General features: G+C 47.2%; 1 protein-coding gene across 4 annotated transcripts in view; it reads right to left on the reverse strand.

The window, feature by feature from the left end:
- LOC144113086 (uncharacterized) overlaps positions 1-12,669 on the reverse strand; it is a 54,851-nt gene that overhangs the window by 19,551 nt on the left and 22,631 nt on the right. For 2 of the 4 annotated variants that reach the window (XM_077646006.1, XM_077646003.1), the window contains exons 6-8: positions 11,387-11,437; positions 6,471-6,590; positions 5,399-5,521 (exon numbers count right to left, since the gene is read on the reverse strand). In XM_077646006.1, the coding sequence (XP_077502132.1) occupies positions 5,399-5,521; positions 6,471-6,590; positions 11,387-11,437 (294 nt within the window). The remainder of the gene's footprint in view (positions 1-5,398; positions 5,522-6,470; positions 6,591-11,386; positions 11,438-12,669) is intronic. The other 2 variants (XM_077646004.1, XM_077646005.1) reach the window with 2 other exon arrangements.

Raw genomic sequence — 12,669 nt, forward strand, 5'->3', positions numbered from 1 at the left:
GTTTCGATGAGTGCATTAGGCATGTGCGCGTTATCTCTCGGTACACCGGCCAGGTGCCAGCCTCACGGACCGGAAGTGGGACGTCACGTGACGCCTGTTCCGCAAGCTAATGCTCCGTCATGTGAATTCCCCCTACCGAAAGCAGCCACCTACGTCATGCGACCCCGTGATCGGTGCGACTTCAGGCCCGTTTTCTTCAAAACTTTTCACTCCATCTGTGCCACCGCATCCGCTTCCGACGTTTCAGTCAGAAGGGTCTCGCCGAAAGGAATGGATCCGAGAGACACGCAACTTCGGATTGTTAGAGCGACTGATCCGGTGAGGTAGTGGTACCGGATTCGAAACCCCCGCCATGACGAATTTTACTTCAACTGCGAAGTTTGTGAAAGCTGGATAGCTTTTCTTTGTGGGTGCATGCTAATGAGTAGTTACTCCCTTATTACAAATTTCTCCACCTCGGCCGGGGCTTCCCCTAGGCATTAGACCAACTTGGAATCCCGACTCTACATCGCACCGCGAAAGAAGGGATTAATGATCGGGTGGGGCGCGTGGTATAATTAAGGCGCGCACGGAGCTCTCGAGAGCGTTTTGAAGCATTTGGCGGAGTCTTTGCAGTGGTTATAAGCAGTTACAAGTAAAAGTGCGGTAGCAGTCTTGCAATAGGTGGACACCGAAACCTTACCGAGAAGGAAAGGGTGAACAAGGGAGGGATTTTAGAAAACCAAACAGCATTTACACTTACTCTCGTCACGTTTCTCTTCTTACACAGCATAGTGTAGTGTACACCAGAGGTGGGCAACCTCATGAGGTTTCGACCTCATGAGGTCCACCTTGACCTCAAAATGACCTCAACCTCACGTCGTGAGGTGAGGTTGGGGTGAGGTCGGCGACAGCTCGAAATTTTGTGAGTGAGGTCAGCAAATCAGACCTCAACCTCACGCGTGAGTTTGAGGTTGAGTGAGGTCGGCATTCAGTGAGGTCGAAATTTTGAGGTCGAGACTTTTTGCAGTTGCCACGTCTTACTCAGACGAGTGCAGCTTGCGAAGCGGAGTTGCAGCGCATCGCCGCAGTGTTCATGCAATGGCGCTTGGTGTTCGGTTTCCCCTGGTTGGGCAACCGGATGCCACAGCTACCTCTTAGCTTCCGGTGCTGCGCCGTAATGTCCGTTCAGTCTGAGTCTACAGGAAGACGCACCCATCGGCTCTTTCCGGAACGAGTGCTACTGTCACAGCACGCCACTCTCCCTCCCCCCCTGCCCGCCGGTCGGCTCAAACTCCCGGGAGCGCGCAAACTACGTAACTCGCGTTGACCCGCCGTAGCTCTGTGTGATGCCGCAAAGAAATAAGTTCAGTCCAACAAGCACGCAATAAATTCGCCCCAGCGCGGATGGCCCCAAGCAAGACTGCTTCGTGCTCATGCTCGTTGCCGGCGCTGACGTCATGGCTCTTGCCTTGCAGTCGAATAAAGGGGATTATGCTGTACATTACAAGCTGACTTAACAGAAACTGGAGTAGTCGGCACAGGCGAGAGAATGTGATTCAGGTGGTTCCTAACAGGGACACCTGCTAATTTTATTTAAAAAGCACGAAGCCAGAAAAACCTGTATAACACCGTGGACGCTTTTGATCTGTGACTTCCCCTTTCAAATATCACACTAATCTTGTATATTCTCGTTCCGTAATGTAAGCAGATGCAAATATAATTTCACTTTTTTATCCTTCCGAAAAACCTCTCTTTTGGTCTCCGGTTCCTTGTTCGTTCTCGAAAATTCGCTTATTGTTCCGAAACACCGCAACACGAGGCGAACGCACCAGCATAGCGGTGTTGCAGCGGCGAAAAAATGCAAGACTATAATGAATGTATCATGATGTGGTAGCTGATTCCTTTTCCTTTTTTTTAAGGAAGATGTGTGAATGGAACTGATTACATGCTCGCACTGTGCTGCAGAGTGGCTGTTTAAACCCTTCTAATATGACGTTTAATGGGGCACACTGTTGTTCGCTTTTGTTTTTAGTGTGCGATTTTCGTTTATTTTCTAATCATTCTTTTTTTTTCTCGCATGGGATCAGTTAGATTGGCGGCCTGCCTTGCAGACGACCAGGCACTACACGTTATCTTCCCTTTAACTATTTTGCAGAGACCAATCGTTCACCTCAAATGGCTTCGCAGAATGCTCGCGCAGTGCTCGTGGGTAAAAAACGTCGAGGATGTTGGCGCACCATTGATAAGTTCAATGAAAACAAGTGAAGGAAAACAAGTGATTGACTTAAAGCAAGTTGTCTCAGACTGGTTGACGAAATGGTACCCAGAATTCTGTTGTTGAGGCGTATGAGTACTTAGGCGGTCTTTTTTTTTCGGCGGGAGGGGGGGGGGGGGGGCTGCGAAAAAGATTTTGCTGCGGGAAAATTTGAGCGGAGAGCCGCGGTGCTCTTTACAGAGAAAGCGGTTCACGCTGCCCACTCTAGGCCAGTTGTTTTGACCCGTGTGATTTTAATAGTTGACACAGTGTTCGAAGACGTGATCTAGCCCTTTCTTTCAAAATGCCGCGTGTTCACCGAGTCATCGAAGAATTCCCAGTATTTCGAAACCATTACCATCGCCACCTGGAGGGAAGAAGCGGAAACAGAAGAGGGACTACCTCCCAGGAACTTCAACATCATCATCCTTTATTAACTGCAGGTATTCCTATTTTCCCGCACAATAATTGCGGTTGGTTGATGGGTAATGTGTAATATTTAATCAATATTCTGGCAATTTTTAATTTAGTAGCGATATATCAGCCTTCCCCGGGCTCATAAAGATACACTGTTAGCATCATCATCATCGCCATCATCTCGAAAATCAAAGGCATGTGACGTTGCATGATCTTTGCAGTATGTCACACATGAGAACTGACGTGTTTACCTGGTGGAGAATCCGAATGTTATTGATGTGAACTGGGTTATGGGCACTGTTTGTAATGCGCCATGCGCGCATGTGTAGTAATGTGGGATCCATATGGATCTTGCAATGGGGGTTTGATGGGGGCCTGGTATGACGAGAAATTACATCGTTGTCACGTGAGTAGGTGGGATGTCATTACAGTGTCGTCACGTGACTAGGTTTGATGGCATATTACATCGCTGTCACGTTACCTGGTATGACGGCACGCTCACATGATGTCATCACTAATTATACTAATTAGTCTTAGCGTTGCATAATTATATAATTATGAACTAATTGCGTGATGTCATCATCGTCGCGTGACTCGTCAGCTCGTGACGTTACATGGTGCTGTTTCTTGCGGACACTTTTTTGCGGATATGACCTTGAAAGAAGCCGCTCGCTTTTACACAGACGTAAATGCAACGTGCCTGTGTTGGTGTACTACGGTCGCAGCTTGTTAAGTGTTTTCGAACGCAACATACAGAGGACTGAAACAGCATTCTCGCTATGCCGGATAGAGCTAGAAAATAGAGATATACGGATATGCTGTGCATAACCGTCGCCTTGGAACCTAAATCGGCCAGTTTCTTTTATGCGGTAACTATTCTCAAGCCAGAAAAGAGTATCGTGAATACCTCCCCCCCCCCCTCTTCTCAATTTCTGGTAGATGGTGTAGAAGGGCTCTGTTTGTCAATTGCCGGCTCGTGCGTGAATGAGTGAGAGGCTTCAAATACGAACAAGTATACACGAAGTACGTTGCCAAATATTGACACATAAAGTACTCACCGACGTACTGGTGGTAACCGCGTATGGGACACCCCTGCCCGCATGCCATATACTTTGAGGGTTCATTCCAGATTATAAGCTTCTCCTCCTGCGTTAACATCGTTAGTGTCTGTACACACCTTATTAAATAATGCCATCATATTTTGGCTTTCCTGTCTCACAGGATTCTCAACTGTTTTTAAGTGAAGAGCTTCTTAATAGCTTTTTGTTTAGTTTTTCGTTTGTTTTCTGAGGTCGAGCAGCAGACCTCAACCTCACAATTTGAGGTTGAGGCGATGTTGAGTGAGGTCAGCAGTGGCCTCAGGAAAAGTGAGGTGAGGGCGTCTAAGAAGACCTCGACTGATGAGGTTGAGGTTGAGTGAGGTCGGCAAATTGTTTTTGAGGTTGAGGTGAGGTCCAGATTTTTGAGGTCGAATGCCTACCTCTGGTGTACACAGCATAGTAAGCATTCCAGTAAACGTCCAGAAAATGCTCCTGATTGCGCTAGTTGGTTTATGGATTCCGACATGGTAACTAGCACTAAAATGTCACGGACATAAAAAAGCAACAGGACGCACGCTATAGCGTGCGTCCTGTTACTTGTTTCGAGGTCCGTGTCTTTTTAGCGCTAGTTACCATGTCGGAAACGTCCAGGAAGTTCCGACTTGGAGGTAAATGGCGTGTTTCATGATATTGCATAGAACGTTGGTTAGACAAGGAGCACCAAACTTAAGAGAAAATAGCTCCCTGGTATTTAGATCGGAATGGCCTTCCCCACTCTTCATGCAACCGGGAAGTTTCCTATAGCAAATGAATGCGTGAACACCAGCATTGTTTTTATGGCAGGCAAGCTGGACGGAATGTTCGGAGTACGCCGAGCAAGACAAACCCCCCAAAAAGAGCCAAGTAAACCTTTTATTCCAAATGATGCAAATTCAGCGTCCAGTAGGCGCGCCCGGCCTGGTCCACTCAGTCAGCGAATACCTCGATCTGCAAACAAACCAGGTACACCACTGAAACACGGAATTTACATCATCTGGATGAGTTTTTCTTTTCCTATTTGTTGCGGAAAGGCCCTCTTGTGTTGGGCGCCTTTCCTTGAACGCCTCTTCCATTCAGCTAATACCCATATCGATTCATCAATAAAGGCCCAATATAGAACGCAGATATTAAAATGGGGCTTATAAGGTCACCGTGCACGAAGTAAATGCTCTGGTTAGAGCTTTCGGCTCAACTTCATTAGTTTGCATGAAATATTTCTTAGCATAAACAGTTTACTGCGGCAATATATACCCTAACATGCCCTATGTGGCAAACAACTTTCAAATGCTAGAGATGTATGCATGCGCCATCACAATCAAATTTGTCTGGAGCACTACCAGGTGCTTCATCATCACACGAAGAGAGCCTCACAAGATGATGGCAACTTCATCCAGCGCAAGCTACACAAGAAATAAGATAAAAGAACACTGCAAACGCAAAATGGGTGAAAATGCTGAGGGTGCAGGTGGAGAAACTGCCGTACCACGAATGCACTTAACAGCGCGTGACAGCGATTGAAAGCGTCGGCGTAAGCAACGGGCGAAAATCTAACGTCGGCCGCTAGTTTTTGTCTGCCGAGTTTTCGCGGTCACCACCACTAAGAACGAGATTCCCGCAGAACTATATCATGGCACTAAATTTAAGTCGAAAAAAAAAACGCACATACCTGCACTTTCTTGGATTCAGTGTGGCCCCGAGCACCGGAAACCGTGCCAGGATCAAATCGGTAGTTGTCAGCCGGACCAGCGCCGTGAGGCATCTGCGCTGGGAGCTCCTCCGCCGTGCCGGCCTGGAGAGAGCACCCAAAATATGCCATGTCATGGGCGGGTAAGAGGACGCGAAGAAAGACCAGGGGTGAATGGCACACACTCCAGAAACAGGACAGTTATTCGTTTACAATTGCTTGCAGTACATTTCATTCAAAAATTAGCGTTGACCGCAGCCAATAGAATTATTTAAAGCGCTAAAGATTGGGCCTGGCGTCATATTTAAATGACTTAAAGTGCTCATACGAGTGCGCCGTTTAAATGATTTTTTTACAAATCCTAGTAGTTTTGTAAACACTAAGATTAAAAAATTATTTTCGTCGCAAATTTTACCTAACATTCTCTCCCTCTCCCGCATCCCTTAACTAAATGAATCGCTTTGAAAACTATCAAACGTCATGAGCAATAGTCGAACTGTAGCCATAATGCCTTGAAAACAAGCTGGCAGATGTAAAAGCAATTGTTACGGTGTAAAAATACGAGTAATAAAATGAGTGCAATATCGACCTTTGCTTAATATGAAAAGTTACAAGAAAAAAAAAGGCCATCTTTTTGTCTTGCATATAAAGAAACTTCTGTGGCAAAGGCCTCGCACACAGCTTCTGTGCAACGCACAGTATTGCGTACGGCACTGTACGCATTATATGCCATGGCAATTTAAGATACGTGCGACGCACAGGAAAGAGCTTGTCGCAATGCAACGTCTGGCGTTTCGGCGCTGAATGACAACTTCAGGGTAGGCCGGCTCATCACCTTAAATACGAACACCGACTGCACCTTCCCGTTCACCTGCGAAGTTTTGCTGCCGCGATGCAACGGTTCCTCATATATGAGCACTGTACGCTCTCTCGAAGCATAACCTGGAAAGGGTTGTTGAAACAAGGTACAATAATTTTCAAGACGCGCAGAAGGCCATTTGCCAGCTGACCACATAAGTACATCTTCTGTATCAGTCTCAAAGAAGCCACTCACACCACTGAGCAACTTTCCGAAATTTTTGAACACCCCCGAAAGGAGTCCACCAGGCTCCGTGCTGCCGGCACTGACAGCTTTTTGTTCGCGATTACGCCCACGCCTCTGGTTATCGCTCACCTGCAAATAAGGAGAGAAAAGAAAACGGAAGTTACCGCATCCCCTGTGCTTTTTATCTCATCTTTACTGCGCAGCCCACAGGAGCAGATAATTATGCCATTTTGAATGCAAAGTTCATAATACTGCAAAATATCCGAACGCGGTCACGACGGGAAAGGACACCAACGACAATGTTCAGTTGCCGTTAATTCCGACCCATTGCAAAAGCCCCATTCCTACTAAAGTGCAGCTAAGATTGCTTTGTCTACTTGTCGCAGTCCATGGTCCCTTACGAATAGCTCCACTTACCACTGTCAGCATTATACATGGACGATGTCGTTATACTCACGTGGTATGGGGCGTTTTGAAAATAGTGTGAACTGTTGACTGTCTAACGAAACGTAATGTCAAACCGGCTCCTTCCTTTTAAATGACGTTAGTCACACTCAGGGATGATACTGTTGCGTAGTGGTACCTCTTTCGACTCGTCCATCTCTGAGCGTAGTTTATACAATGGGAAGATGGGGCCATATTCAAAGCGAACTCGGAATTTACACGCTGGAATAGTTTAGTCGCTTGGTTACGTTGCGCACTTCGGCTAACTCCGGCAAAGCGATCGAATTTAGCTCGCAAAGCATTCTAGACTGCTGCGCGCTGGTCTTTTAGAAGTAGATAACTTGGGCTTCTGCAATGTGTGGCTGGTACTCAGAGCAGCTTGAATGTATTACAAAAACTGCCGGCACCGAGGACCACATTTCTTTCAGGCGATGTATGCCAGACAGTTCTGTTTCATCTCTGCTGGACTAAAGGGGCTTTGGAAGACCCTCAATAAATTTGCGCTACGGCTGGGAATTTGAAGGACGTCGCTTCACGAATATCCGCTAGCAAGAATGTTTCTTACGCGTTTTAGACGATGAGTTATCTGTAGTCAAAATAAGAATTTCAACGCCTTTCCCTCTTTTTGCACGTTCAAAGATCCGCGCTGCTCTGCCTCGAATAGATCTCTCCCTGTTTGCAAAAGACGTGACGTCAGGAGAGAATTAGTTTGGGCATGTTGGTGGTGCATACTTAAAAAGGAAATAGCACACAAAAGAAGAGAGGACGATGTTTTTCGCTCTGTGGATGGTTTTTCAATTCTTTTAGATATGCGCGTTTTTACTGACTAATGTCGTTAGGGGTACTCGTCTCGATTTTAATTACTCTATTGTCACGCCTATTTTAGAAAGTTGTGCTGACTGTTTTAACCCTTTAACGTTCACGTGTCAGATGACTGAACAGGACAGCATTAGGTTTTTAGACTTGCGGCTGTGTTTTAACAATGATCATGTGTGCTGTTGTATATGAACCTAGGGCCAACATGCCTCCTTTGCTGCACAGTTCCACACACTCGAAGCTCGTGAAGAGAAATGTGCTTTGGTCCTCGTAATTATGCTCTCGACAAGTCATGCCGGCATGTAATTGAAGAAAGTATTCCCATGTAGGTGGCACGTTTGGAGGCGGCGGGCTATCCGAAACACTTGACACGTGAAAAAAGACGTGAAAAAATGGAGAAGGAAAAGTTAGCGATTATACCCTACATGCATAAAGTGTCACTCAAACTCAAGAAGGCGGGCTAGAGTCACACGTGAAAGTTGTGTTCATGGAACCTGAAAGGATGAGTTGCACGGTCAAGAAGCGAAAGCCCCACTGTACTACCAGGCTCAGGGAGACCCATGTCCCTTGTCGGCAGGAGTCGGTGTAGAAAATTCCACTCTGGTAAGTTCCTCATCGGGCAGATGTATAAATGTACGCCTAAAAGAGCACGAGAACAAAGTTCGCGTTGAGGTGGACGGGCGTTTGGCGATACACTGCAAAACGTGCGACAATGACCCACCCTGCCGACCACTTTTTGAGGGCACAGCTGCTCTGTATTATCACTGCGATCAGCTAACAAGAGAGGTCGTTGAAGTTTCCGAGATTGTGCCAATTGAAACTGGGTGTGTCAGTGGGTCGCGGATAACTATCTTGGAAGGTAATTGAATTTTTGGAGCGAAAGGCTGGTGCTGGCAGGGATTGTGTTCTGATAACGTTGTTTGTCATCATTCTCTTTCTTTAGCATTTATCTGGCGTGTATATATATATGCTCATGATCATGCAAGTATATATGATCATGATCACGCATGTATATATGTTATGATCATACGCTCTTGAGCGAAGACAGCAGCTTAAGAACGCGAGCCGTACTTGGCTGAATGATTTTTCTCTCAAGTATGAACGTTTCAGGTTTCTCTGCTTTAGGTTACGTTCTGCCTGAGAAACATGACATCACTGCTAGAGCGTATACCATTCATGCATGATAAGTGCAGTGCGGAACAACGAATGCGATGTGCATGCAAAGCAGCGGCCCAGTTAAGCACGTTTTATATGCTACTGCGTAATAACCATCCAGAGCGCACTAATATTCCAAAGTGCGCTAACAGCTTTTCGACACGGACACGACAGCGCTCGAACGCGGTATATTACGATTCGGGGTTGGAATACGGCTGTACCTGAGCGGCCAGGTTGCTGGCGTGCCCTCGCGAGCCGTCTCATGACAGAAGCTATAGCGCCTTGAACACTACCTGCGGCACTAGAATAAACTAGATGCCCAACAAGGATTTATTAGAGCACATAATTGCAGCGATCCCAAGCCATCCGGTCCCTTGAGCGTTCGATCGGTCACGATTGCAGTGCGATTTGTTCGTTTTGGTTTGGTTCATGGGTGTTTGTCCCAAAGCGACACAGGCTATGAGGGACGCCGTAGTGAAGGGTTCCGGAAATTTCGACCACTTGGGGTTCTTTAACGTGCACTGACATCGCACAGTACACGGGCCCGAAATCTGACCGCCGCGACCGGGATCGAACCCGCGTTTTTCGGGTCAGCAGCCGAGCGCCATAACCACTCAGCCACCGCGGCGGCACGCGATTTGTTCGGAAGAACAATATATATATTAAACTAAGTGCTTGCATGTTGACCCGAAAATACATGACGCACGAGTATACGTGAATAATCTGCTTACGATCAAGCGCCTACCGCAGATCCTACCTCCCCCCCCAAGGAAAAAAAATCATTTTTCGCTGCTTTTCGTTTTCGGAAAGCGGAAGAAATATATGCCGCTGGCCTTCTTCGGTCGATTAACACATTGTACAGAGCAAGAACTAGACGGCATCGCGACAAACACAGCCAATTGTCACCACATGAGATCACATAAGACCTTTCCCTGTTTGGAAACAATGTGACGTCAAGGAATCACGTGGCAAGGGGGCGCACCGGAAGAAAACAGGCTTGGTTGGCAAAAGTGCAGCCTTTCCGGTCCGGTCTGCCTGCGGTGCGCAGCGTCGCGAGCTGTCTGACAACGTGTATTTTCAGCACAAAATTGTGCAATAACTGCATTTAGATAAGGCCTAAGTACGCGACACTACAGTACCCAGACCTATTAGCAAATGAGAAATGGAAACACATTTAAAGTGTACGGTAAACGTGCACTTGAGCTACTTATGTGCGCGTAGTTAGAATAAGCCTGACCTTTGCAGTGCGCGGGCACTGAAAACCTACCAACCGCCTGAAAAGTATGTGTATACAACATCGAAGTGAAAGGACAGGTTGGCAAGGGGGTTATTTCAGGCTTCGACACCATTTTCTGCACCCTAAACGCCCTTCAAAGAAGCGACTGCAGAGCCCTACGAAGCGCAGGTGGGTGCGTGAGCGAAGACCGCAGCGTACGCACGAGCACCGTGCTTGGCCGAACCATTTTTCTCTCAAGTATGGAAGTTTCTATTTTGTTTCGTTTAGATTACGTTCCGACTGACGAACACATCATATCACTGATAGAGCGTATACCATCTAGGCAAGGTGCAGTGCGGAACCAATGCGATGCGTATCGCCATAACCAGCTGCACGCAAAATAGCGGAGTAATTAAGCGCGGGTTTTCGCAACACTGAATAATACTCATGCAGTGCGCACCAATATTCAAAATCGCACTGCGCACTTACTTGATGCAAATGAAACCCCTTTTTGACTCGGACAGGACAGCACTTGATCTAGCGCGGTATGTTACGATTCCTGGTTGAAATGCGGCTTTACTTAACGGCAAAGGTGCTGGCATACCCCTGCGAGCAGTCTCGTGAGAGGCCAGTTTCTTGAACACGGTCTGCCACACTGGAATAAAATACAAATGCTTATCCAGATGTCCTTTGAGTACTTTCAGCGGTCACACGCCATCCGGCCCCTTTGAAAGCTCGGTCGGTCATGATTTCAGTAAAATTCGTTCGGGACTCTAATAAATTAAACAAAGTGCTTGCTTGTTCACACAAAATACATCGGCGCACGAGCAACCAAGTAGATCTGCTTACAGTCAAGTGTTTGCCGTAGATCCTGGCAGCGCTTGACGTCGGTAGCTTTTGCTCTTTGCACGGTTCCAAAGCCCATTTTGCGCCGGTTTTCGCTATTCGAAAACCAGAATGTATGCGGTTGGTCTTCTTCGATCCACCAGTACAAGCGCATTTCACCGCACGAAAACCCAATAGCATTGAGAAAAACACAGCAAACTGCCACTACACGAAACCAAATGCGCTGCCTTACTCCGCCAGCAGCGGAATGTTTTTTCAACCAGTCCAAGCCACGCCCCTCGCCCCTCCTTCGAAACGTCATCCGTGACGTAGGCCCGGATAGGTCTATTCACTGCACCACGCTGCCAGCACTGGAATGTTATGCCAACCACGCTAAGACACGCCCTTCGCCCCTCCCTCGAAAACGTCATTCATGACGTAGGCCCGAAGAGGAGCGGAGCTTCCTTACCCAGCGGGGCGACGGGACTGACAGGCCGCGACCATGGTAGCTGCTTGACGCCTGAAAGAATCAAACTAATAGTCACCTCTTGACCGCCATATCGAGGAGCGCGAGCATGAAAAAAAAAGTCGCCGGAAAGGGCTCGCCAACTTTCGCGCGCGGGTTCTCTGTTGGGTTCTCTGTTGCGTGCAGAAGTATTCTTTAACTGAGGTGTTCATTAAAATACAATGTAGTGATTGGCCGAGTTTATCTACTCTTCTGAGAAGGTGCTTCAGGGCCTCTGTAAGGATGAACTTTCATCCCATTACAAGGCTGATATGGACAGCGGATTGAACATATCACCTTCCTCATTAGGAGATTCAAACTTGTCAGCGATGAAAGTGTGTGCTGTTTTGTGTACGACCAGACCGAGAAAGAGCATGCTCACGAAAACAACTCTTTACAGAGGACGTAAGTGCCGACCTTGAGTCTCGTGTCCGCGTTATTTATCTCAAAGTGATCTTGCACCAACTTCCCAGTTACAATCAGCGAGGAAAATACCGTCTAATGCGCTAAACTTGCACTCTCATTAATTAGCGGTTCTTGTTCAGCGCGCAGATGGCGTCTGCAAATTCACTATGAAATGGCTTTAGTAGACTACGCAATATACTGAACGGATTTTAAAGGAAGTACAATTAGCCACGTATTGAACACATATGTTACAAAGCCATCATTAATTGAATGGGGTTACATTTCTTATCACACTATACTCCGTTTCATACATCAGGTGCAACGCTGTGAAAGGTACGGTAGTAGTCCGGACGGGAAAATAAAGGAAGGCGTGTTACTCCGCGCTTGTTCTGTGCCCGAGTGGTCTAAGGCACGAGAAAGGTACAGCGTGACGTCAACAGTAAGAGTCTATTTGATCAAGCTCATGACAAATGTGTCATGTATAAAGCCTGCAGGCAAAGCACTCACTGTGTTTCGCTCACCACAAGGAACGCACTACATTTTGATCGCGGATGCAGGTAGCACAAACAAGTGTGTTAGCTTTGACAGCGTTGCACGTGATGTATGAAACGCAGTATAGTGACCTTAAAGCGTCCTGATGAGCAGACAAAGCGTTCACGTAACGCTATACAGCCTGGCCATGGAGGAAGGAAATAACTCAGGAGAGGCGGTTACATCACATTTTTTGACGCCGGTTCTCCCCTGCTCCCCCCTACTTGGCCGCCGTCTCGGCGCGCTTGCGCATGCGAAGCATGAGAAGCATGCATTGCAGCAGACGACGCCGCTGCTGCGCCCATCATTAC

This window comes from Amblyomma americanum, chromosome 1, assembly GCF_052857255.1.
Source record: "Amblyomma americanum isolate KBUSLIRL-KWMA chromosome 1, ASM5285725v1, whole genome shotgun sequence".
Lineage (NCBI taxonomy): Eukaryota > Metazoa > Arthropoda > Arachnida > Ixodida > Ixodidae > Amblyomma > Amblyomma americanum.